Source organism: Haliotis cracherodii, unplaced genomic scaffold (assembly GCF_022045235.1).
Source record: "Haliotis cracherodii isolate W230 unplaced genomic scaffold, xgHalCrac1.p SCAF_7, whole genome shotgun sequence".
In the NCBI taxonomy this organism is placed as follows: domain Eukaryota; kingdom Metazoa; phylum Mollusca; class Gastropoda; order Lepetellida; family Haliotidae; genus Haliotis; species Haliotis cracherodii.
Window position 1 is genome coordinate 20202165 of NW_027266330.1, and position 27973 is coordinate 20230137.

At 42.2% G+C, this 27973-nt stretch overlaps 1 protein-coding gene across 3 annotated transcripts in view; it reads left to right on the forward strand.

The window, feature by feature from the left end:
* The window catches only part of LOC139448042 (uncharacterized), a 120949-nt gene that overhangs the window by 48823 nt on the left and 44153 nt on the right, over positions 1–27973 (forward strand). For all 3 annotated transcript variants that reach the window (XM_071229543.1, XM_071229544.1, XM_071229545.1), the window contains exon 2: positions 27765–27943. In XM_071229543.1, coding sequence (XP_071085644.1) covers positions 27765–27943 — 179 coding nt within the window. The remainder of the gene's footprint in view (positions 1–27764; positions 27944–27973) is intronic.

Genomic DNA, 27973 nt, shown 5'->3' on the forward strand with positions numbered 1-27973 from the left:
GTTTAGAAGTTTATATTTTCTCTCTACCTCTGTGATATAATTGAAAAAAATGTTTAAAGCGACGCTCTCTCCCTCTCTCAGTTCCTCGCCCTTACTTTCTCTCTCCCTCTCTCTTCTACCCTCTCTTCCCCCTCTCCCTCTTCATCCCTCTTCCTCTCCCTCTCGCTCCCTTTCTCCCCCCCTCTCTCTCTCTCTCTCTCTCTCTCCCTCTCTCTCTCTCTCTCTCTCTCTCTCTCTCTCTCTCTCACTCTCTCATACACACACAGTGTTTAATCCACACTAAACCCAACCCAATCCATCAAAACCTGCAATCATTCCCCCGATAGTAAAACGACAAAACGCGTTGACAGAACCCAAATAAACCCGACCTCCAATTGACATGTACGTAGGTTACGAATTTCCAATACCATTTCATCGGCTCAGTTACACCGACCGCCAACAGAATGGTGAGAGTCCTTCAACAATACTGCGAGGATTTCCAGCGATCATCGATCTCTCCAACTAATCAGGTCGAGTGATTGGTTGAACGCCATCCCAGTGTTAAAGGTAACCAAGACCTACTATTAAGATAAGTAGACAAGCGCCTAGTCCCTGCGCATCTGTTAGCAAATCCCGGAATAATATCAAATGGGGTGTTTTGCCCCGAGTCACCATAAAGGTTGCTAATGATACTCTTGGTATTAACGCCTAGACAATCAGAACTCCGAGGCTCCGTTTCTTTGTTATTAAAGCTTTGTTTTCTCCAAGGTGTCAAGATGTTATCGATGTTTGCTCGTATATATCTGTGTAAAATCATGTGTATTTTTACGTGTCTAAAAGCATGGAGAAGTTCAGAAGATTTGGCCTTGGACAAAAATTACTGCTTCGTATCAGATGCTTATTTCGAAAGGATCAGGTCATCAGATTTTTTTTCATTTATTGGAGTATGCAAGTAACTAATTAAGACACGTGTCTAGCAGAATAAATATTTCTGACAATATAAATAACCCTAAAGTTAAAATAAATATTTCTGACAATATTAATAACCCTAAAGTTAAAATCTGGACAGTTTTGAGAAATCTATGTTTGAAACCGGATTTTCCTACCGGACAAAGCCAAACATTATTAACTGATCTCAAAACAATCGTTCACATGGCGTTTTTAACAAATCACCCGCTGGTGAGAGACGTTGTTTGAACTGTTCTTGGGCTGAAAGAACGAATACAGGTCCGTCAATTTCAAAATTATATTTGCTTCGGCCCAAGCTCTTAATTATAACGCATGTTCCCCTCCGGGTTTGGCGTTCATTGTGTTTGACATACGATTTAGTCTTGAAGTTTACAACGATATTTTAACTAAACAAATTGGTGTCTTATTGACATTGAGCAATTACGTTTTCTTAACTGATGACTACTATGAAATAAATGCCCCTCTTGTTATATTACAAGCAACTGATTTGTCGTAATTTGCGCCCAGGTTTAGCATAGCTGACGATTTTGTGTCCAATGGGAGATCGTCCTTTGATTGCTTGGCATTTATTTCTGATAAAGTACAGCTAACATTGATATATGCGTGATGCACGTGCATTCCATGCAAAATGTACTTCAAGAAAGCAAGATACATTATCGGCTAAAAACGCAACCAGTATCGATTGGAAGGCGTTTCGTCAGCTTATTTGTCCCGATAAACTACTGGCAATCAGCCCGTGAAGATCCAGGTAGAATAGATCTTCTGCAACCCATGCTTGCCGTAAAAGGTGACTTTGCTTGTTGTAAGAGGTGACTAACGGGATAGGGTGGTCAGGCTCGCTGTCTTGGTTGATGCATGCCATCGTATCACAATTGCGTGGATCGATGCTCATGATATCAATCACTGGATTGTCTGGTCCAGACTCGATTTTACAAAAAGACAATCAGGACCTGAAGGTGTCAACAAATTGCTATAGCCTGACATCATGTGATCAACGTCTTATCCTTCATTGAGATCCCTCTGAGGCAACTGATGTTGAGCTTCGAGTGAGTGAGTGAGTGAGTTGGATTTAACGCCGCTTTTAACAGTATTCCAGTTATATCACGGCGTGTCAGCTTAAGGTGGGAGGAAAGCCCGAAGTGATGCAGGTCTCAGACGTTTACCACTTCGGTGAAACCCACGAGCACGGGTATGGTGCTGATAAACCTGGAAACATAATTGGGGCGAACCGGGATTCGAACCCACAATCATAGGTTTCTGGCGTGCCCAAGGGACGCAACTCTGCACAGCGAATCGCGGCGCCTTAGACGACTGGGCCACCCGTGCCCCTTGTTGAGCTTCGAGACAATCCTACCTCGCATATAGAGAATCGACCGTACTTCGACAAGTAGTATAGGCACTGGGAAGCGACCCCAATCTACATAAAATTATATCATGTAAGCTATTGTAGAAAAATATAGCGAATCGCTTATATGATATAATGTTATGTGGATTGGCGTCGCTTCCTAGTGTCTATACTACTCGGCATAATACGATTATTATCACGAGCGGTTTACGGTGATACTGTGAACATCGTAGCTGAGATAAAATCCTATGAATCAGTGAGAGCCCCCCAAACCAGCAGAGCAGGTGTCAGTTATAGAGCACGCACCTTGTCCAGTTCTCTGTGTCCGGTTCATTATGTTTAAAAAAAATGACGCTTAACCGATTGAGCTCACTCTACACTTTGTGTGAGTGAGTCGCGTTTTACGCCGCTTTAAGCAATATTCCGGCAATATCACGTCTGGGGACACCTGAAGTGGACTTCACACATCGTACCCATGTCGGGAATAGAACCCGGGGCTTCGGCGTGACGAGCGAACGCTTTAACCACTCGGCTACCCGACCGCCCACCCCTACTTTGAAAGATGTGTGCTACGTTTTGAACCCCAATCATCCTCCAGTTTACCCTATTGATACATTCAGTTGTGTACATATCGCTCTTAATTGTCCTGTCTAGACGCTTCTCGTATGTTGAAAAGCGAATCACTATACAATGCCATCACATATTATAAAGGACATGTGGTTTTCAATTTCTACGGCAGTTAAGGTATTAATAATGTTCACGCCGTCTGCAGAATACTATGACGGTTTGGCATTCTAACTTAATTTAAACTTAATCACAATGGATCTCTTTATTCCGGACATCTTTAATCCAGACAACCAACTATGCGTATATGTTATTCCATACGAAACTCGTTTATCCGGACGCTTCCAGTGGGACGGCTATCTCGTTATTCCGGACCCGGATTATCCGGACAACCAACTTTCGTTATAATTGTTGTCAGGACAAAATATACGTAATACTATATATTATTCCATACCAGTGATTCGTTTATCCGGGGATTTTCAATTAGGCTGATTCCATACGGATTAACGGGATATCACTTAAACAGATTGTTCTCATAGATGCCAGCTTTGTCCATCACCCACTGTCTACGTCTGCAGTGTGTGTTGGGTATGTTTCTGATGACTAGCAGTTCGGGAGTAAGCCCACCAGACTGTTCCCCAGAATCAGTGTGTCCGTGTATTAGGGATAAATGTTGCCATAAGATCCAATGTCAAGGAAGGTTCGAGAGATTTCGTTTAACTCATGTTATCTCAAAGTGCGAGACTTAACAGAACGAGTGAGTGAGTGAGTGAGTATGGTTTTACGCCGCTTTTAGCAATATTCCAGCAATATCACGGCGGGGGGACACCAGACTTAACGGGATGGATATGTAATAGAAACATGTATTCGAGATGGCTACACAGTAACGAGCCCGATGAACATCTGAAGACTTTGCATGAGTAAACTAGTATTGTGACTGAACGTTCCTTTTGAAAGATATTTTTGCATATAAATGAAACAATTAAAACAACACAGCAACTCTCTTTGAGTTACCATATGTAAATCCTGTGATCACGCCCTGACATGTATACTTATGTGTGAAACGTATTCCAATTTACGGTACACATTTCTCCCCATGTTGCAAGGTATTTTAAAAACCGTCAGTTAATGGTAAATCTGCTAAACTCTGAAAATCCTGATATTATCCATGCTGTTTCTGTATTCTTAAAGGGGGCACGGGTGGCTCAGTCGTCTAAGGCGCCGCGATTCGCTGTGCAGAGTTGCGTCCCTTGGGTACGCCAGAAACCTATGATTGTGGGTTCGAATCCCGGTTCGCCCCGATTATGTTTCTAGGTTTGTCAGCACCATACCCGTGCTCCTGGGTTTCACCGAAGTGGTAAACGTCTGAGACCTGCATCACGTCGGGCCTTCGTCCCACATCAAGCTGACACGCCGCGATATAACTGAAATACTGTTAAAAGCGGCGTTAAACCCAACTCACTCACTCACTCACTGTATTCTTAAAGCATGTCTTTATAATGAGGAATGTGTAACATCATCACGTGACAAATGTTAATGTCCAATCTGCTTTGTACTATGGGCCTTGATGTCTATTTGATAGTGCCACATGTAACTGATAGTTTCAAATAATCAAAAAATGATTTGTTGCAAACAAATTTGCTTTCGCTCAATACATCGCTCATACTATTCTGAAACCTAACCTCTAGTTAAACTTGCCATAGGGACACATATAACTCTGATAGACATTGGGTACACTCGGGTTAACAATCGGAGTACCTCGGGATTATTCGGTCGTGATTGGATGTGTACGAAGCGACATCGGTATTGACCTATGGTGCTAACCTGATATGATTAATGCCACATAAACTAGTTTGAAATGATTGCTTAAAGGTTGTTCATTATTTTTCACTGAACACCCACTAAAGTATCACCTATAATCACATTAATCACGTTATGAGCGCACCATAGCAATAAAAGTGTATTTGTGTCGGATCGTGCAGAACCACAAATGTAAAACTGCACTTCTATAAAACTGATACATAAACGCACCTATTGTAGGCTGTACCTTCAAATCCTCTCGTCGGCATTCGGATTTCAGCGGGAACACACCGAGCGTCACTTACAACCAATGGTGCAGCCTCCAGGGGGCCTTTTAGCCGTCCATCTATTAGTGTTAACGCATGGTATCTCTTTGTGGACAGCTTGTTACGAAGCAATGAGCATTAGTATCTCTGTAGGGACGGATGAAATATTCAGTAATGTCTCTGATATTATCAAGCATGTACTCAATAGTGTCGTCCTGTCGCTGGCATGACGCGAATAGCGAACTCACAAATCCCTTGGAACTCTGCGCGCTGGAAAAACACCTGGATTTCCAGGTGCATTGATTATTAAAACCTGAATTTCCATGTGCGATGATCGTTAAAACCTGGATTTTCTAGTGCGTTGATGACTAACACCTGGATTTCCAAATGCGTTGATCATTATGACCTGAATTTCCAAGTGCGTTGATCTTTTAAAACCTGGCTTTTCTAGAGCGTTGATCATTAAGACATGGATTTCTAAGTGCGGTGATAATATTAAGACGTGGATTTCCCTGTGTGTTCATTACTTTGCGTGTGTTAACAGCAGTTTGTAAGTTTTTATCACTTACTTCTGGGTTCCCACTTGCTCTGAAGATTACTACCTTGATTTCATGCGGTGGAAAATATCACATGGCTTTAACGTGCGTACACTATATTGAACAGCAAAAGAAACGTCAAGTAACATTGCATGAAAGGTATCTCTGTATATCTGGGTAATTTTTGTCAGAGTTTCTAAAATTTAACATTACCTTGTCCGGAAAAATGAAACTTGATGATAAAAAACCCAAAGCAGATCACAATAAAACCGATCGCACAAACGCATCACAACAACGCCATGGTAACCCGATGCACGTGAGTTCCGTGCAAATTGAAATGCACATGCGTTCCCCCATTTCTTGCCCTATAAAAATCCACCTAGATCGGATAACATTCATTCGTTATTGAATTGCTACCACATGCCAAGATTGACAACAAATCAGAGACACCAAGCCCTTGGACGATTGCAAGCTGGACAAACCGCCCGGCAAGTAGCCAATGCATTTCAAGTCCACGTAAGGACCATATACAGGCTCCAGCAACGGTACCTGACCACCAACACTACAGATGACCGACCACGTAGTGGAAGGCCAAGGGTCACCACCCAACGTCAGGATCGTCAGATAGTGCGACAGCATCTCCAAGATTGCTTTGTTACTGCTGAGGAAACTGCTCGACAGACCATGGGGACACACACCAGCGACACATTACTGCGGATACCGTGCGTTGAGGATTGACGAGCAGACACCTCCACTCTCACAGGCCACTCCGAGGACCCATTCTGACACCACGTCATCGCCAGGACCGTCTTCAGTGGCAACATAGCACCAGCATTGGCGACACCAGCAGTGGAGAAGAGTCATCTTCTTAGACGAGAGCTGTTACTGTATCTCAACAGCAGATTGCAGAGAGAGAGTCTGGCGACGCCGTGGGGAACATTATTCGGAGGCTTGTGTTGTTGAGACTCGTGGGGTGGTCCGAGCATCATGGTGTGGGGTGGAATAGGTCTTGCACAGAGGGTCGGCCCTGTGGTCTTCCAGAACGGTCCAGGGAGCGGCAATGGTGTGGGAGCGGCAATGGTGTCACAGCAGCTCGGTACATTGATCAAGTCTTGAGACAACACGCCATAATTCATTTGGCACGTCGCCGCAAACACGAGTTTGAGCATGATAACGCCCACTGCAAGAGCAAAAAGAATCTTCCTCCAGTGGGATGGCATCAGAACCATGTTTTGGCCTGCCCTCACTCCCGACATGGCGAGACAAACTTGTGATATCATATTCTCAGATTTTCACTTTCAGAACATTTGACACTTTAATTTCAACCTTGATAATAAGTTTTGCCAATTTTCATCTCTTTATATCTCAAAGTATGTTTACAGTGTTTGGAGAAATAAGGTTTCTCATATATCTGTCCATGGTGACGTTTCTTTTGCGGTTCAGTATATTTTAAGACCCCGGTTGCCAAGTGTGTTAAACGTTTAAGACCAGTAGGTACATTTTACGTACATGGTACATAGCTGTATACATTTCCAGATGCTTGAATCTTTAAGACTGGCTTTTCAATTTAATAATAATAATAATAATAATAATAATAATAATAATAATAATATATTTGGCTAGGTGCATGCTAAAAGCGCTTATATTATTACCCTGGCGGCGGTGATCCGTCTAGATCTCATGCACTGGTTATCCAAAATAGCGTATCGTACGAACATGAGAACATACGACAGAGCGGTACAGCTGAAATATTGCTTGGGAAACACAACATTCACTTACATGCTGACTGAGCTAAATGAGGTAGTTAGAAGTCACTAAATACACGCATTCTATAATGGATAGAACTAAAATCCTATCCTTAGAGGAAACAGATAAAGCTCGAGTCTGTTATGAAATGATAATCCGTTTTCAATAGAGCAAACGGCCTTTGCTATGCGTTACGTATACGAACGTGACTCTAGTTCTCGAATATTTTTCTTCGGAAACAAGCGAGCGACGAAGCCACATCTCGATTCACGAACAAAATATGCAATACAGCACCACGAATAAAATATAACAAGTTATCATACCCTCATGAGACATCTGTATTTCCGAAACAAAACACGCAGTTGACGGCAGGTGGGTGGCAAGGTTGACAGATATGACACCACCTATTTATATTTTCTCCAGACAATAAACCCAGTTGAGCAGTAGAACTTGCCGAGACGTCGAGGAAAGGCTGAGATTTGATTATAACGTCTGTAATACAATTACCATCGATGAAAGGCAGCGTATTTGCTGATACGAGGGTGTCGCAGGAACGGCACCAATGGTATTATAAGTGATGGGGATAGCTCTAGTTATTCAATTATGACACGCGGTGATGGGAGATAGACGGTTGACTCAGTGCTCACTGGAAGAGATTAATCGCTACAGGAATACGGAGAATAAGTTTTAATTCATCAATAGGCAACGTTTTTCAGATTTTGTGACAATGGTATAGATTAGCTCAATCAGGCTTTTCTGCTTAGAGGAAAAGTGGAGAATTCAGCGTTCGGTTTGGTAATCAAACGGATGCATACCTCGGGATATATTCTTTATTCCTATAACAAGTTCTTTTTTAGATTACATTGCACTGCGTGTGTCAAGCGTTTTAATCCGAGACTGAGTATGTAAAGGAATTCAACGACAGGAATTATTTGTAGTGACGCCATTGACGTTTCTGTGCATACCACTTTGATCATTGTGATTTTGCATGATCATGAATTTCTCAATAAGTCGTAGCAGTAAAGATCTATTCCTCGTAATAATACCAGCGCATGTTCACCCATAGCTCGTTACAACGAAATTGACATAATGCAAACGTGACTACAAAAAATGTAGGGTAAGGTGACGTGAATTGGTGTGTGTGTGTGTGTGTGTGTGTGTGTGTGTGTGTGTGTGTGTGTGTGTGTGTGTGTGTGGCTGTTTGTATTACTCCGGACTACTGCCGGACTAATATCATAGTTCTAGCACACTGAGATTCCAGGTGTTCGCGAAAAGGTGAGCGTATCCTACCCCACCAATGGCACTAGTCACGAATACATGCAAAGGCAAGTCAATCGTTCATTTGCAGAAAAAAAACACGGGAATATGTAAGTCAAAATAGGGAATTTCAATGAACATGTTTGACTTAGGCGTCAAATCAAGAAATGTCATCCCCATGTCTACCATAAAACGTGTTGAAATCGTTACTAAGATCATGACCCATGGTGTGATCCTGATCAAAAAGTTCTTGAGTCCCGTTGCTCTCTTTGAAATCTTCATAAAAGACCATGCTCCAAAGTCGTGAATGTACGCAACAAATGCTGTGGCTGCTGGAATATTGCTCGACATAAAGGGATAGTATTGGAGTGTTGAAGTCATCCCACTTGTCTTGTGGTGAGTGTTATGTCACTCTGAATATCCATGCACAGATCTAAATACGAAACAGACAAGTCGGTTTCAATTGTCTCTTTTAATTCTAGTTCAGGTAGGTAGGTCGCTGAAGGGAATTGGTTATTTGACCATGATTAATCGATACCCGATCATCAATACACCTGCCGCTTTAGCTTGGCCAAATGTTCTTGTTTTGATACTGCCAATCCGAGCAGAAATTCCGTTTCAGGAACTGGTCAGCAGGGGAGAACAATTGCTGGGGAATGGATACTTCCTGCTGCAGCCATTCTTTTAAAGGGGTAACACTGACACAGGTATAGGTCATTATGCAAACTTAGAGAGAAACTATACAACAACCACAACATGGTTTAAGTCAGCGAAAACACTCTAGTCTGACTCTGAAAAGATTATCGTGATTTCTCCATTCCAAATGTAACGAATTTAATGAGACTGTCAAACACATTGTCAGTGGATGCCCAGCTTTGGCACAGACATAGTATCTTAAACGACATGATGGGGTGGCTCGATCATTTTATTACCGTCTTCGCCATGCTTGTGGTTTTGACACAGAGGTCCATCCATGGTACGACCCTGAATATATGAGGGCGTCATGGAAAATAATAAATACAAAATCCTTTAGAAAAGGCCCGTTTACAGCCTCAGACATATCCAGGCCAACAAAACTGATGTTGCCCTTTCTGATAAATCCAATGAAATCATTTATATAATTGAATTTTCTGTCCCTTTTGACAGTAATGTGATTGACAAGATTGGAGGAAAGAAATATGCAGACCTCGCTTTCGAAATGTCAGGCTTGCATCCCAAGTACCAAGTTGTCCGACTTCCCATTGTTCTCAGTGCCTTAGGTTTGGTACCTCCCAATCGGTTGACTGACATTGGGAGAGTACCCGGGTTTGCTATCAGGAATACAGCCCTTCTGACAATCTGGGTAATGCAGAAGGCTGCAGTGTTGGGGAGTCTTCACATTCTCCGAAAGGTTCTGGGGTGGTTTGACTAGGCAGCGCTTCAGTGGTTGACATCATGAACATCGAATTACGCAATTGGGATACGATGACATGTACCAACCAAGTCAGGGAGCCTGACCATCCGATCTCATTAGTCGCCAAGATCAATTTCAAACCCGAATCTTCACGGGCCCAATTCTCAATGACCAGTCATAAAGGTCAGTCAGCCGTTCTTCTGTCAATACACTGAAAGGTTAGTGATAATATTTTGAAGTCACTAGATCTTGGTAATGGACGTTTCCCCACACTATTAACTCTTGGTTTGCCAGACCAAGACTCCATCGGATCTTGTCTGTCGTGATATCGCTGAGTGCGGTATAAAACTACAAACACATATTTGTTTTCTATCAATAGCCAGATGGATCGCGACAGGAAAACCTAAATCTTAACATGAATTAGTACCATCGTTTTTACCGAGCAAGACGTGACCCTTCACGAAGAACATATGTTCGTTGTCCTCAATACCATCTCCCGGAGTACCATATCAGTCTCTCGTGACTAATTTCGGAAACCAGATATATGTTTCTACTTCAGATCGCGCTTCAGATGTCTAGACAAATAAATCAGCTAATCTGATCAGTGTGTGTTGGCATATATTTAAAGAGACATTTGATTTTAACAAATCCGAATAAAGTCTCAACAGAATTCTTTGAGTCATGAACGTTTTCTAAAACGATGGCAGTTTTAAATCTAAGGTATCACTGTCTTGGCTTTATCAGTTAACACTTCTGTAGTTGACAGGTCTCGTATAAAATCCAATGACTTCCGTCTGCCTGCTTAAAGTGCTCAAATAGAGACATATTGACTTTTTAAGGGTTCCTTAAAAAATTAGGTCGGGCGCGTTTCTGAATTAGGAAGGTAATACAGAATAACAAAAACGAACATGGAATATTTTATTGGGCGTAAAACAGTTAGACTCGTTGATGTGTGGTACGGTGTGTAAATGACAAGATCAATATTGCTTCTCTCTGCCTGGTGTTGCTGGTCATTGCTGCTATTCTTGCTGGAGATCTTCACCGACACATCATGTCACTGCAAGTCTGCACACTGTGTTTCTCCGATAACCCGTCCAAACAACCAATTTGACGAAGTTTATTCGATTTCCGCCCAATAAACGCCCAAAATCCCCACGAAACACCAGCTCAGATGGATTATCACCGACATATTGGGGTCTTTTTCAGCCGATAATGTTTTTCTTCTGTGGGTGATCTTTCTTCTATCAAACTCTACATTACGTTTACGAAACCTCTTATAAGAAAACAATGGTGAAACTGGTTCATCAAGTGCAACATCCGGGTTACGAGAAGGGATTTAATTTCATTTCCCCACAGATGAAACTGTTGAGGAGCAAATCCATCCCGCGACACAATTTCTTTTCCATTTTTTACCCCTGTCCTTGCCGCCTTTACTCACATATCTGCAAGATTTTAAATATAGTTGACGTGTGTTTAAGTCGTGTTTGTTGCCATGTATATGTAAAAAAACGAGGCGTGATAACAGCCATTTTGGTCCTAGTGGAAATGTCAAATGTGAAGTCACGGGCATCTTTGAAATATTGTCATGAACAACTAGCAACTAACAACACGCCTTTGTACCTTCCTTTGCTTACAAACTTTGGACATACATTCTTATGACTAAGATGAGCGAAAGGGTGATTTTTCAAACTTCAAGCCAGCATTTGTAGGAGCAGGTCACTTGACTGTGAGCCGCCGCGTTGATCTAGTGGTAGAGCATGCGGCCGGAGAGCGAAGGTCCGGGGTTCGATCACCGATCACGTCATACCAAAAGATGTTGAAAGATGGTACGTCTTGTTACCCTGTCTGGCGCTAGGTATTAAGTGGCTAAAACAAGGACTGGTCGGCTCGGAGTCAGTATACTGTGTCTGAGTGGGGTATTCATGTTAAACTGCGGCATGGTATCTCAGTGGGCTAAAACAAGGACTGGGCGGCTCGGAGTCAGTATACTGTGCCTGAGTGGGGTCTTCATGTTAAACTGCGGCATGGTATATCATAGGGCTAGCACTATCGGCATCAGTCCGGTCTAGTATATGCAGCTACACATACGTACACACACACGTGCATGCACGTGGCTACATAAGTGCAATAATCTTGAACGAGACGTAAAACCCCATTTCACCTCAAGATTCATTCTTCAGCTTGGGTCAACGACTCATGTTCAAATTTAACGGGGGAAAATCCTGAAAGCCTCTAAACTCTCATGTTTTGATACATTTCAGTCTTAGCTGCATATGTCGTGATGTTTTAAGTCCAAACCATATCGGAATGTAGAAAAGGGGAATACTTAATATCATAATTGACACGAACAGATCTCATGATAATTTCATAACGCCTTGCGCATTTGTGTGAGAGTGGAGGGCGCTACCATTTGGGCAAAACATGCTGACCCTTTTCTCCAACACCTTTCGTCATCACTGATTTTCAGTGATCCATTCATATAATTTGCATCGCTGTTTTGCCTTTCACGTCCAACGGAATCTGTGCGGATTACCGAGAATCGGTTATTCTGGCGTGGACGTTTTATATTTACAATAAGCAGATATTGTGGATCAAAGCGGGTCCTTGGCATAGCTCAAGAGGTGAGTGAGTGAGTCGGGTTTAACGCCGCTTTTAACAGTATTCCAGTTATATCAAGGCGTGTCAGCTTAATGTGGGAGGAAAGCCCGAAGTGATGCAGGTCTCAGACGTTTACCACTTCGGTAAAACCCACGAGCACGGGTATGGTGCTGACAAACCTGGAAACAAAATCGTGGAGAACCGGGATTCGAACCCACAATCATAGGTTTCTGGTGTGACCAAGGGACGCAACTCGGCACAGCGAATCGCTGCGCCTTAGACGACTGGGCCACCCGTGCCCCCGGTCCTTGGCATAGCTCAAGAGGTACACTACCGGAATGATCCGTACGTTTGGGGATTGGGTGGTCAACATGACAGTCTGGTATGCCATGTTTGGTATGTTATTGTATGTAACTGTATATGAATTTCGAGTGGCTCTGGCATGATTACAATGTTCTTCTGACGATGTATTTTGTAAACTGATCATTGGTAGGTATTCCAAATTTGCCAAATATGAACCCTAAATAATATTGAAGACGAGAACCATTTTGTTCTTCTGCGCCCAATATGTATGAACCTTTAGGACAGAAATAACTACCAGATTATGATCATGCTAATCCAAAACTATCCATTTAGCTTCCATGTTACCAAAGTGCTCTAATAATATATTGATATTCAGAAGAAGTAACTCTCTCAAATGACCACAACTCAGCATTATGTGGGGGCACAGATGGCCCAGTCGTCTAATTCGCTGAGCAGAGTTGCGTCCCTTGGGCACGCCAGAAACCCATGGTCGTGGGTTCGAATCCCGGTTCGACCTGGTTATGTTCCTAGGTTTGCCAGCACCATACCCGTGCTCGTGGGTTTCAGCAAAGTGGTAAACGTCTGAGACCTGCATCACTTCGTGCTTTCCTCCCACATCAAGCTGACCCGCTGTGATATAATTGCAAAACAGTTCAAAGCGAAGTTAAACTAATCAATGACTCACCCAGCTGTATATCTACCGTATGTACTATATGCCTGTGGTTTTCTCAGTACCTGATATAGGTCGACTGATATGTGACAAGTAGGTTAGAGCAAGGCAAGGTTAAGTCGTGATCTGGTTAAATTATATAATTCAATTGGTTTTGTAGTTTAACACTGCACTCTGCAACACCCCAGCAACACGGCGATAGCCTGTAACTATTTGAATCCGGACCAGACAATTCAGTGATTGATATTACAAGTACACGTGTCAGCAGCGGGTGTACCGTGTGGTACTGGCTGAATCGTCTTCTGCATCACGGGGACCAAAGGTCCAGCTAGTGGCGGCCATCTTTCAGTGCGGTGTCGCAATGCGCAAACAGGAACTTTCGCCACGTCAAGCTTAATGGCGTTTGATATCCGCACAGGACGACGAGCCATCTTTCTCAGAGGTGAGGTGAGGTGAAATGGGGTTTAACGTCGCGTCCAAGATTATTGCACTTATATAGCGACGTGCATGCACGTGTGTGTTTGTGTGGCTGCTTGTACTAGTCCGGACTGATGCCGATTCATAGTACTAACTCACTGAGATACCATGCCGCAGTTTAACATGAATACCCCACACAGACACAGTATACTGACTCCGAGCCGACCAGTCCTTGTTTTAGCCCCTTAATGCCGAGCGCTGGACAGGGTAACAACAAGTACCATATTAAACGTATTTTGGTATGACGCGGTCGGGGATCGAACCCCCGGGCGGACGCTCTACCACCATACCACGGAGGCGGTCCCACACTGTTAATGATTCGGAAACAAACATATTTCGTTCATTTACTTCTTAATGGATGACAGACCCAAAATGTAATTGATATGTTTCAGTTTTTAAGTTATGCCTTTCCTTTCACTGAGTGGATGGTCCTGTTATTAAACAAATGTCAGGCTAGGGTATTATTACAATTTGCAAAAATGATCTCATCCATAACTTTATATTATCATTTACTGGGTTTTGATTGAACAACGTAACCATGGTTTGATATGATAGATACCAGTACAAAAGCATCATCGCGTTAACTTGATGTAGATTGTGAAACAAAATCCAAACATGCTTTGAAATATGGAACGTGTAGAGAAATAACAAGGTGGGTTTTGACAGATTCCATTTACTTGAGGGCCTGCATCGTAAGAAGATACTGATGCGCAACGTAGCACGTCACCATGGTGATTAGAGAACATTAATGATGCTGTACTTCTGTAAGAGAAGGATTGCTTTATGAAATCCACAACATAATAATGTCATACATCAGTAGTGTAATGTAGCGGACTTGCTTGCAGGAACGTGTACGGTGATGTCCGCATCTTTCAGTGGCAAGGGAGTTAACTGACTATAAAAGTCCAGGTCCCACCCTTGCCAAACTGTTTGAGGCTCGGTCGCAGCGCCACCAGTGGCTAGTACGAGTTGTGTCCCTACTATGTCAATCCTATTGACCAATCAGATTCCATTTCTCATTTCACTTGCATTTGCTTCAAACAAAATGGTAGCCCGGGAACGACGATGTGATCGATAGTCAAGATCTATATTGTCATAAAACGGGTGTTACCCCGCGACATGCATCAAATCACTTGAGCACCTTGATTAAAAATATGGAAAAGATTTGCAAAATATCTGTCGACGCCCAGTTGGCGGTACATATGCTTTGCAAATTCTCTGCAGTAGACCGAAATCTGCACTTTGAAATTCATGTTGATCACGAAACGGATGTCTAGTTTGTTACACGATTTTGATTGGCCTATGCATAGACTCGGTAGTCCAGCCAAAATTCCAGCCTAGTTCGACAATGGTGGAAACTGCACTTTTATAGTCAGTTAACGCCCTTGCCTCGGGAAGATGTGATGTCGGATGCAAATGCCTATTTTGACTTGTACCATATGTTCCCGTGTTTTTTTTCAGGTGAACAATTGACTTAACTTCGGATGTATACGTGACTGGTGCCATTCGTTGGGCAGAATTATTTCGCCTTTGCGTGAACACCTGGTATCATTCCTATTTAATGGTGATTCCTATGAAGCACATACTCCTGATATCGTCGGAATAGTACAATCGACTCGGCTTTGGCAGAGATTTCTTATGAAAATGGAAAGGGTTTTGTCGCTTTTATGTAATGGTCCAACTAACAATATCTCTTCAAAATTAATTCGAAATTGAGGTATTGACATTGGCTTTTAACCTTTTAATTACTTATGTCTTTGCGAAAACAATTTGTTTTAATATCTAATTTCAGTTGGAAAAGAGATATGAGAAAAAATGAATAATGACATTCGTGTCTATTGTCCGTGTTATCGACGCTCGACAAGAAGCCAGACTTTGTATTGTCAAAAGCAGACATGTCTCGAAAAAAAACTGCTCACAAATTTTTTTAAAAAAATTGTGCATTTTAATATGTAACTGCACCCGTGAAGATCCGGGGTAAAATAGGTCTTCAGCAACCCATGCTTGGCGTTAAATGCGACTGTGCGTGTCGAAAGAGGCGACTAACGGGATTGGGTGGTCAGGCTCGCTGACTTGGTTGATGCATGTCATCGTATCCAATTGCGTGGATGGATGCTCCTGTTATGAATCACTGAATTGTCTGGTCCAGACTCGATTATTCACAGACCGCCGTCACATAGCTGGAATATTGCGGCGTTAAACAACAAACAAACAAACAATAAGTTAACACTCAAAAATTCTGCCAATAAACATTTTTCATCAAGTATAAGACTGCCTGGTTTAGCAAGAAACATGAATATTGTGATATTCTCCTGATCAAAACACAGGTCCATTCGAAAATGCTAATAACTTAATGGTAAGTATCCGAGTGCTTCGTCACCTTTGGCTCTCCTTCCCAACTTAAAAGGTCACACAATGACACTGAAATGGTGTTGACAGCGGGTTGAGCCCCCTCCCACTTACGTTAATAAACTCCCGGTGTTGTACGGATTACTTCTTGTGTTGCGGCATCAAAGATGTTGGCATCATATTGATGGATGTCATGCTGCTTCTTCAGTTTGTGTCATATACTCCTCAAAACAAGTCAAACAACACCCACAATTTGACGGATGTGTGTTGCAATACCCACCAGCAACGTCAGATTAACTTTGTTCATATGGCAAAATCAGGTTTTCCATAGCATCTTTTGAGAAGTATATCATATGTTCCCCAAGACATTTATCATTTTAACGTCCTTCATCCTAATTCGCAGAGGTAATTCATTTAAGGTTCAAACTATTGAAAATTGTAATTTTAATCTAAAAACCTAATTTAATTCAACTTGGAACACGAGAACATTGCGAACCAAACGACAACATTGTCCATTTGTACAGGTAATCTATATCTGCAAAAATCAACTTCTTCACTGATATGAACAAATTAGGTTTTTTTCTAATTACGAATTTCAAACAAAGCAATCTGTTTTAATAATCAGATCTAGCTGGAAAGAAAACAAAGAAACAGTAACGCATGTTGATATCGATTTAGGTCTGCGTTAAGTATGCTTTCTCTGGAGAACGTTATCAATATCAGTTCTGTTTTGTCTTAAGACATCCGTTTTCTACTTTGACTCTACTGATCGACTTAACAAAATGCTAATCTCCTACGCTAAAGCAGAAAAAAAGTTTTCTTTTACACAAAATGTGAATTGCATTTTTGCTCGAAGTTCAATTCGGAAGTGAATCTTAATGCAAGCGGATTAAGTAGGTCAAATCGGATATATAACCCTTACAAACTCCTTGTTAACGGCCAATTTTCCAAACGACCAATGATTTGTCTGCTATTTGGATCGGAGCCAGTGGTCACTGTTTCGCCAACCTCGTAACCTGAAGCCTGTCGGGCGTGTGATCTTTACCGTCCGGAAATTTGATGAAACGCTGACCAATCCAAACTCTATGGGCGTAGGAAGTGCCTCGGGGGTCTATGAGGAGAAACAGTGCCGAAGCAAAGGCACTGCAAAATTGGTTTCAGGAAAGAGAAACTACGTATCTATTTTGTAACGGAAGAGCCGGGAGCACAGAAAAATCTTTAAATTCAATAACGTTTTGAACCGGAAGCTACAACTACCTTTAAAACCGGGGAAAAAATATAAAAGCCGGACTAACACCGGAACAAACCCTTATTTTTTCACAGTTTGTTCGTTTATTAACACGTTATTTGATCAGCGAATCCTACAGCTAAGGGAAGCCACTCTTCACAACGAATTAAGGCGTTTAAAACAACATCACCACAAGTGGCACTTTTTTAACGTATAGCCAGCAACGCGTCCAAGATTACGCTGCACGACAAATAGTCGCCCTGTATTTTTAATCAACCCACTCATGAAGAAATCAAGCGATAAGGAGACACGCTATTCTGTAAGGGAGTGAAATGGGTAATGTGATGAAGTTATTTATTGCTATCAAGGCTGTTGAGAGTTTTCGTGCAACGCTAACGTCTTTTAAAGGGCCTCCTTAGCTTGCATGGATTCGATTCAGGAATCAATTTGGACAGGTTTGTAAGACACGATCATGTGGTCACGAAGGTGTATACATTTCTCGAGAAACCAAAACCCAGTGTTACCGTGTAAAGTGAATATTCGTTTGCTGATTATAGTAGTGAGTGAGTGAGCTCGGTTTTACGCCGCTTTTAACAGTATTCCAGTTATATCGCGGCGTGTCAGCTTAATGTAGGAGGAAAGACCGAAGTGATGCAGGTCTCAGACGTTTACCACTTCGGTGAAACCCACGAGCACGGGTATGGTGCTGACAAACCTAGAAACTTAATCGGGGCGAACCGGGATTCGAACCCACAATCATAGGTTTCTGGCGTGCCCAAGGGAAGCAATTCTGCACAGCGAATCGCGGCGCCTTAGACGACTGGGCCACCCGTGCCCCCTGATTATAGTACTGGGCCCCGTTCCTCAGACGATCTTAGCGCTACGATGACCGTAAGCCTATGTTAAAGTATGTGACTTACGATCACCTTAGCGCTAAGATCGCTTTGAGGAACGGGGCCCTGGACGTCAAATATTAGTTACACCACGCCGGAAGACCTAACGTTATCGATAATGTCACAAAATGTGAAACCCTTTATGACCACTGTACAGTAAACTACGGTTATAACGAACTTAAAGGAACCAATAAATTAGTTCGTAATAACCGTAGTTCGTTATAAGCACATATACAGCATAATTACAGTAAATGTACGGGGCCAAAAAAACAGTTCGTTATATCCGTCAGTTTGTTATACGGGAGTTCGTTATAAACGTAGTTTACTATATTTGTGTTTCACTAGTGTGTAGTTCAATGACATGTTTTGACAGCTGTGCATCTTCCCGAAACAAGAGCGTCCACTAGCCTTTTTATTAAAGTGTTGTTTCCACCCTTGCCACATCAACCCAACTTTTCTGTGCTAAATATGATAGGACTATCGCACAAAATCACAAAATCAACATCCACAACTGCTACACCTTCGTATGAAAGTGGTTTGCCGGTGCCTGCCTATTCATCTTTTAACCACACACCCCACAAACACCCCAAAGAAGCCTATGTTTTTGTGTCGAATGAAATCGCGAATGTTTTCGTTATCTGAACGACTAGGTCGACGCCTTTGGTAGTCGCCATCTTTGTGAAGCTATACGAGATAAGAACAGCGATCTGATTGGTTATCGCGTTCTCATCGCTTGTCACGCCAAAGTACAGGGTTTGATTCCCCACATGGGTATAATGTGTGAAGGATATATTTATAGTGTCACCCGCCGTGATATTGCTGTGATACTGGCAAGTGCGGCGGAAAACCATAATTTATTCATACTCTCAATCCGGAACGCCCACCGACTTGACGACTACTGTGTGGGCCGTCTTTTATGACGGATGCCACCGGTGGGCCACGATATGCCCACCTTTCGCGAACACCTGGTGTCATCACGACTTTATGATGATTCATAAACACATGCTGACGATATAGTCGGAATCGTACAACGGACACTGCTTTTAGCAGACATTTCTAATAATCATAGACAGGATTTTATCGCTTATATTTATATGTCCTTTATATGCTAAAGGAAAGTCAAGTAAAGATTTTGTTTTAATCCGGACATTTGATAACGATTTGATTGTGAACGGTGTTGTCCAGATAGCCGAGGTTTCCTTGCAGATTTACCTCCAAACAGCCTTCAACGTCTGACGAAACCTGTTTTGCAATTAAATGAAGGAAGTCAGACAATTATTTTTGTTCTTAAAAAAGTCATGTGACGAGTGTTCAGTTCACGTACTATCAACTTGGGATCTAACGAGTTTTAAGTGCCACGTTCCCGATATCCACCAGGCTATTCACAAGAACAATACGGGGATCCGTTTCACAAAGCACCAGTTGCAATACGACGAATGTATACCGACATTGTGTTTGTTTGTTTGTTTGTTTGTTGTTTAACGCCGCACTCAGCAACATTCCAGCTATATAACGGCGGTCTGTAAATAATCGAGTCTGGAACAGACAGTCCAGTGATTGACATCATGAGCATCGATCCACGCAATTGGAATACGAAAATTCAATGACAGTACGATCACAATGGCAGTATAAAATATAAAAGCGGTGGTAATGATATTCACTTATTAGCAACAGTGGTCAAACTTCCAAATTAGGCCTAGGCTGTATTTCCAGGTTGATCTTTACACATACGCTGGTCTTGATGTACTGTGAGATGTAATGTAAGATGAGAGACGCACGTCCCCTTATATAGTATAGATACCTCCTAGAAGTTTGGACACAGTGGAATGGTCTAGTTGTACTAGAACATTCTAGATTACACTTGACTCCACAAAACATCTAGATATAGTAACTTCCACACCACTTCTTACGACATTAGATAGTACTTCATTCTTGACAACTAATGATTGTCAAAACACAATGCTATGCACGTCTACTGAATCTCAAAAGGAAGAATGTAATACAATTGAAGTGAGTGAGTATGGTTTTACGCCGCTTTTAGCAATATTCAACCAATAATACGGCGGGGGATACCAGAACTGGGCTTCCCACATTGTACCCATGTCGGGAATCGAAGTGGGTCTTCGGCGTGACAAGCAATACAATACGCTACCACATACTAATGGTCATCGTAAGGAGAAATGACCATACTGACCTGTATCTGTATCTGCCCATCTGCCACTGATACGGAGTGATGACGCGTGTTTTGTTACCGTTACAAACATGCTTCAAGCCTCCAGAATCTCATCATGTCCCTTCTCATAATAAAAAATGAGGTACACTGAAAAAAGTCTTGAAGAAGACCCTTGTCTTAGAATGACATTCCAAGGACTTTGCAACGTGTTATATTTTCCTTCCTGAGTATTACGTGTGAAATTATTTCGTTTTAATTTCATTGTGCTGATAATTTCGGTCGTTGTTATATGCCTTTGATCTGGTTTTTGTTTGCAAATAATTTCTGATTCGAGTTCGTGTTATTTGTATTGTTTGATTGCCGCTTGCCTGATATTTTTTAGACAAGTTGTTCTGAAGGGGATTAAGATGCACTAGCGACTGTAATATTTCACACGATGTATCTAATTATGTTGTCAGTTTACGCCAGCACTGGTGGATTTATGCAGATCAAGCATCGTTAACTCTGTGTCTCGTCTTAAGTTCGAATATTGTGTCTTCCCACGAACTGACCGGTCAAATTACCATCATCGTCATACATTCCTTCTGTGAAAAGAACTTTCAAAGAATCGTCTTGAACATGATAAACGCAGATGCATTAAATTATGAATAAAACTGACGTTCTTTGTGAGTAAGTGAGTGAGTTTGGTCTTACGCGGCTTTTAGCAATATTTCACCAATATCACGGCGGGGGCACCAGAAATAACGGTTATAACGAACACGCTTATAACGAACTGACGGATATAACGAATTTACTTTTTTGGTCCCGACTATATGCTGTATATATGCTTATAACGGACTACGGTTATAACGAACTAAAAATTAGTAGGCCCTTTGGGTTCGTTATAACCGTAGTTTACTGTATTTACAAAAATATAAACATTTGTTCAGTAATTATGTAAGGAGTCGATAGTGGCTTTTATTGTGTATGATCTTTGCAGCAGTATCTTTAATTTTTCAAGTCGAACATGGCATCGGAAAATATAAAACAAATCAGCAAATTCTATTTAGTGATTGTGGATTATGACTCCGGTCGGTCGATACACAAAACGAAAAATGAAAGTAATCTCATTGTGCTAAGGTGTGGATAATACGTCCCTTATTAACCGAGAACCCATTCACCCACTCAGTTCCTGTCCCAGCATCACGTGGAATATCTCGTCTTTAGATCCATTCCTTCGCCCCCAAACAAGTTCTTATAAAAATGTATCACCTCATGCTTTCCTGGACATTTCAGTAAGCTGGTTCATGCTATATTTACACGCCGATCAGCAATTTCATTACATAACCCATGAAGGTCGTTCATTTTTACGGAATCAAACGCCAACATCTTTTTTTTCACTTTTCAATATTAAGATTGGAAATAACATAATACGGTGAACTTGTGTTTTTTTACCGGGCAGCGGAAATCCCTTCTATATTGTTGTGTTTCGCCCACGACGTGAAGCCATCTAAACTTAAGGGGGAGTGATTCTGAATCTATATGTCACATGTCTCAGCGATGGCATTGGTGCAATGGTGCTAACAGCACCCTTAAACCTCGCTGGGCAGTAGGGTAGCCAAGTGGTTATTGCGTCGCTCGTCATGCCAAAGACCCGGGTTCGATTCCCCACATGGGTAGGGTGTCCCCCGTCGTTATATTGCTTAAAGAGGCATACAACCATACCCACTCACTCACTTAAATGAGAGAAGATTTCAGGTGACCCCCACTAATGACATTTACCACTTTGTGTGGGTGAAAACAACTGACGCAGTCGTCTAAGGCCCCATGAGACTTGCGTCCATAATGCATGGTAAATTCGAATCCTAGTTTCGCCCCCATAATGATTCTTGTTTAGCAATCATTCCCGACCTTCTTTGTACACCATTTTGGGACGCCGGGTTATGGCAGACATATTGTTCAAAAGGCGGAAAACCAAACTCACTTACTAAACTCTGTATCGTCTGTGACAGAACTAACTACATGCAACGTCACACACTCACTCACTGTGGCAGCGTAGGAAAATCCCGTTGATCTGAAAAATACAATTACTACGCCTGGATTGAACTAGTCAGAACTGCATATGACGTTATGACTATTTGGATCAAAGATGGTTAAATCACCGGCTGCCTACACATGATCAAGAATATTTTTTTTAAAAATAACGACGTAACAAAAGGACATTGAAGTTGTTGGCGATCGTTGCCAAATGTCACGTGCTCCACGGTTCAATTTCGAGGGCGAAGCAGATGTAATGAAACCTTCTGATTGGTTGATAATTACCACCGCTCTCGCCGCAGATAATAATCCGACTTTTCAGACATCTGAAAGACACTCTATTTACGGGGGTATTTAGATGCATTGCTATCTCCTATATCTTGCTTTGTGGCTTCCCTTAAAGTACATCAGTCTTCCGACTCGTTACTAAAACTAAGATTTTTCTAAATTTCAGCGAGTGATATACGGTCCCTTCCTTATATCAAGGCTTTAAGCCCGTGTGTTTAGTGAGTGAGTGTGCCTGCTTTGAACAAACCCATTTTAGTGTTACGAGTGCCGTAAGTCTTTGTAATAAAGCACGTTTGTAACAGGTGAAGGTGAGGTGAAATTGGGTTTAACGTCGTGTCCAAGATTATTGCACTTATATAGCGACGTGCATGCACATGTGTGCGTGTGTGTGTGTGTGTGGCTGCTTGTACTAGTCCGGACTAATGCTGATTTATAGTGCAAGCCACTGAGATACCATGCCGCAGTTTAACATGAATGCCCCACTCAGACACAGTATACTGACTCCGAGCCGAACAGTCCTTGTTTTAGCCCCTTAATGCCGAGCGCCAGACAGGGTAACAACAAGTACCATATTTTAACGTCTTTTGGTATGACGCGGCCGGGATCGAACCCCGAACCATCCGCTCTCCGGGCGGACGCCCTACCACTAGACCACGGAGGCGGTCTCATTTGTAACAGCATTGTGGGGTGTTCATAAAGGGCAGTCGGGTAGCCTAGTGGTTTAAGCGTTCGCTCGTCACACCTAAGACCCGGGTTCGATTCCCGTCCATTTCTGGTGTCCCCCGACGTGATATTACTGGAATATTGCTAAAAGGGGCGTAAAACAATACTCACTCACTCACTCACTCACATAATAGATTATACCATCAGTGGTTCTCAAACAAAACAAAGCAGACGAAAATGTCGCGGAAGGCGCATGGATAAATTTATATTTCAATATTACAAATGTACTTTTATTGATATGTGATGTTGTAAGCGAGTGAGTGAGTTGGGTTTGACAGTATATTCCAGTTATATCACGTCGTGTCAGCTTTATGTGGGAGGAAAACCCGAAGTGATGCATGTCTGAGACATTTACCACGAGCACCGGTATGGTGCTGACAAACCCAGGAACACAATCAGGGGTACCCAGATTCAAACCCTGGCGTGCCCAAGGGAAGCAACTCTGCACAGCAAATTGAGTCGCCTCAGACGATAGGGCCACCGATGACCCCCCAGTAATGTGGTTGGAATAATGTTAAACGCAGCCTCAACCATACTGTCGTTTGTGCCCCATATTTTGACACAATTTTCATAAATTTTACATTCGGGGACACGAATCACAGAAAAAAAAACTGCGTTTAAAAAAACATGTATGTGTGAAAGAGATAATCGTTAAGGTTGGTTTGTTGTTTTACGTTTTACGTCAGCTATATAAATAATCGAGTCTGGACCAGACTGTCCAGTGATTGACATCATGAGCATCGATCCACGCATTTGGGATCGATGACATGCTTCAACCAGGTCAGCGAGCCGGACCACCCGATACCGTTAGTCACCTCTTACGACAAGCATGGGTTGCTGAAGACGTATTCCACCCCGGATCTTCACGGGAAGTGTTAAGGGTCAACGCACTCACCATTTCTATAAAAATATGTGAACACTCGTATTTAAAGTCCATCTCTGACCCGTATACAGCGACTGTGTCGTCATTGCATGTTTATTTGAAGCACCTTATCTGTCCAGTAAACAAACCACCAGACTAAATAACGACTGATCTAGCCACTGTTCTGTTTAAAGACCGTTAATCATCTCTTAGGGGATAGCCAAACCCGTACAGTGACAATGCCATTTATCGGTTTCATTATCGTAGCAGGCAAGTTTATCCCACGCAGGCGATCGTGAAGACATATATATTAAAGACATAAACTGCGAATCCTTGCACCGAAAGTCTGAGATAGGTCTATTTCCGGAATATCAGTTCCATGGTAACTTGGATCTTCTCGTGTAACGCGTTATGGCAACACCTGTAACGTGATCAAGCGGGGAATAAATATGTCTAATGCGATTGAGCAACATTTCCGATGTGAAACGCAGCGTTTGGTAAGTCTAATGTACAAATCTTGCTTGTTGGTCCGGAAGTAGGTGGTCAGTGCTTGGACTAAATGGCTGCATCCCGCGCTGCTCGCTCCAGCGGTCACAATTGGTTTAGGAAACGGTAACTGTAATAACGTTTGAGTTTCTTTATCCGTTTATTCCGAAACATTTCGCCCATAATAGAATATACTCCGCCTGAATGCGATCACATCCAGGAGCTTATCCAATAACCAGAAACGCTATGATTCGAAACAGGCACGTTTAATAGTTGTAGGGTGATGGTCTGTTTTGGACTTCCGGTTGTTTTTAAGCGGAAAGCGGCCATCTTAAATGTCCTGCAGTTTTTCAAATCGGATCGGTTTTGTTCTATTATTCTAGCCGAAGACACTTCCGTTAAAAATGGATGTTTGCCGAAGGGGCCGGGGACTCCATGGTGGTTATCCAAATCTTGGTTTAGATTGTGTAATTAGTGCGATCGATGAACTTGTATATCGTTATTGTGTGATTAGCGTCATCATTAACTCATGAACACATATACACCGTAAAACATAAGTTAGCAGACAAAAACGTGGGTTGTAAGTGGTTGGAGCGCTTGGTCTAGTGGATAGTGGATACTGCTCCGAGAGCGGAAGATCGGTGGTTCGATCCCCAACCACGTGATTCCAAAAGACGTTAAAATATGGTACTTGTTGTATCCCTGCCTTGTGTGAAACAATGACTGGCAGGCCCTGGGTCTGTATACTGTGTGTGAGTGGTGTATCCATGTTAAACTGTGATATGGTCTTTCAGTGGCTGTAAAACGGTATAAGTCTGGACTAGTACAAACACGCACGCACGCACGCGCGCACAAACACGTAGCTATATGCAATAATCTTGAACGCGACGTTGAACCCCATTTCACCTCACCAAACCTGTATGTGATTAAAAGATGCTGGGACTGCCAAAGAGCCCAAGCCGAGTTCGCCTTTAAGCCCTGTTATATCAGGTTTTATTAACAATATTTCAAATTGTTTGCGTTTTGTTTGTGTGCTAGTTTAGTGTCAATTGGTTCATCGGGTACGTTTTTTATACAAATTGGAGACTGCACCAGTCTAGGTAGAAATAACATTGTCTGCACAACATTCCATTAGCTCACATAGTGATAGGAAGTAACGCCTTTCTTTGCAATTATTCCACAAAAGTACTTCCGTACTAAATGTTCAATTTATATTTTTTTTCACGCCATCTAACACGATTGCATCCGAGCCTCGACTTGTATTTATTCAGAACCCGTAATAAATGTAAAATATATGTTTCTGCTTTTTGTTTGATGAATGTTTGGTCAACAAGGACATTACTGTATCATTTAATCACCTTACTGCAGCTTCTATGTTAATGTTTCCGTGCAAAATCGACTTCTTAATATGACCATTATCCCCACCGGTGGCAGAGCGTCACAGGGGCGAGCTGATGCATTTATCGTTTAATCCTTCCAGTCGTGAGATTGCAACTGACGATCTATCGGCCTGCCATTGTTGAAGTGACGAACACTAACCAATCGATAATGATAAAATGTTTGCCTTCTGAATGATGAACTATGATAAAGTGTTCATCAGCTTAATGATGAATCCACGATAAAATCGCCTCTAGCTTCTGGAATGTGAGTGAGTGAGTGAGTGAGTTGGCTTTAACGCCGCTTTTAACAGTATTCCAGTTATATCACGGCGTGCCAGCTTAATGTGGGAGGAAAACCCGAAGTGATGCAGGTCTCAGACGTTTACCACTTCGGTGAAACCCACGAGCACGGGTATGGTGCTGACAAACCTACAAACATAATCGGGGCGAACCGGGATTCGAACCCACAATCATAGGTTTCTGGCGTGCCCAATGGACGCAGCTCTGCACAGCGAATCGCGGCGCCTTAGACGATTGGGCTACCCGTGCCCCCGCTTCTGGAATGTTATCCTATTGGATAATACTTGAAACTGGTTATTTTACATGTAATACTGCATCTGATCTTTATATGTTCCTAATCAAATATACACAATGCATATCTGAATTCTGAGTTAACCTCGCATCTGAGACTTATTATAACTACCTAAACAGGGACCCTTGGAATCCAACATTCTTAATAAAACGGCCACATTGCAATCCTGTAATCTAGAACGCCCATGATATCGGTCTCAGATTCCAAACTAGTTCTTTAGTTAAAAACAATATTGTGCACGTAACTATTGAATAAAACTCTTAAAAAACAATCTTGGAAAATAATCCGGCATCTCACTGAATCAACCTCCTTATTATTCATCCCGATGATAAGCAATACGCCTTGATGAGATGACCTTGTAAGAACAAAATATTAAATCGAGGAATTCATTACAGCGGATGATCGAGAAAGAAAGTTTGTGTTGATCTCCAAACCGACCTGTTGGTAAAATCGTTAAACGTAGATACGCACACATTACAATCAGGGTTGTTCAAATACCAAAATGTCTTTCTTGCCCAAGGGCAAGTAAACTTTAAAAATCACTTGTTCAGTCTGATTTTCAACTTGCCCTGTTAAACCTGTGACAACTTTAATCTTAACAACAAAACTTTATAAATTAAAGCGATAGCTGAGGGTCTAGGTTTAGAATAGAAAACCTACTAGTCAGGGATTTTATCTGCAGTTGACAAAGACGCGGACGATTTTCGTATTAACTAAATTATATTGTGCGCTCTAGCCTGGGACTTTATTTTCATGGGTCGGGCAAGTCGGCAAGGTTATTGAACACCCCTGAAAATCAAACTGTATGATAATATCGGGTGTACTTGGCAGTTCAGAATTCCTATAGTAAACCAAGTTTTCTTTACTTTCAGGAATCGCCCCTACCAACCTGCCCTAGTTCGCATACTGTGTGTTCGTCTGTCGAAACTAACCCCACACCGGAAGATGGCAGGGGAACCCACATTGTGTTTCCTGTGTGTGCGTGCGCAGGGTCAACTTCCTGTCCTACGAAACCAAACAACTTCACGTTGCCGATGACAGAGGGTCTATGGTAAGTCTTCATACCGTGAGGTTTAAGATC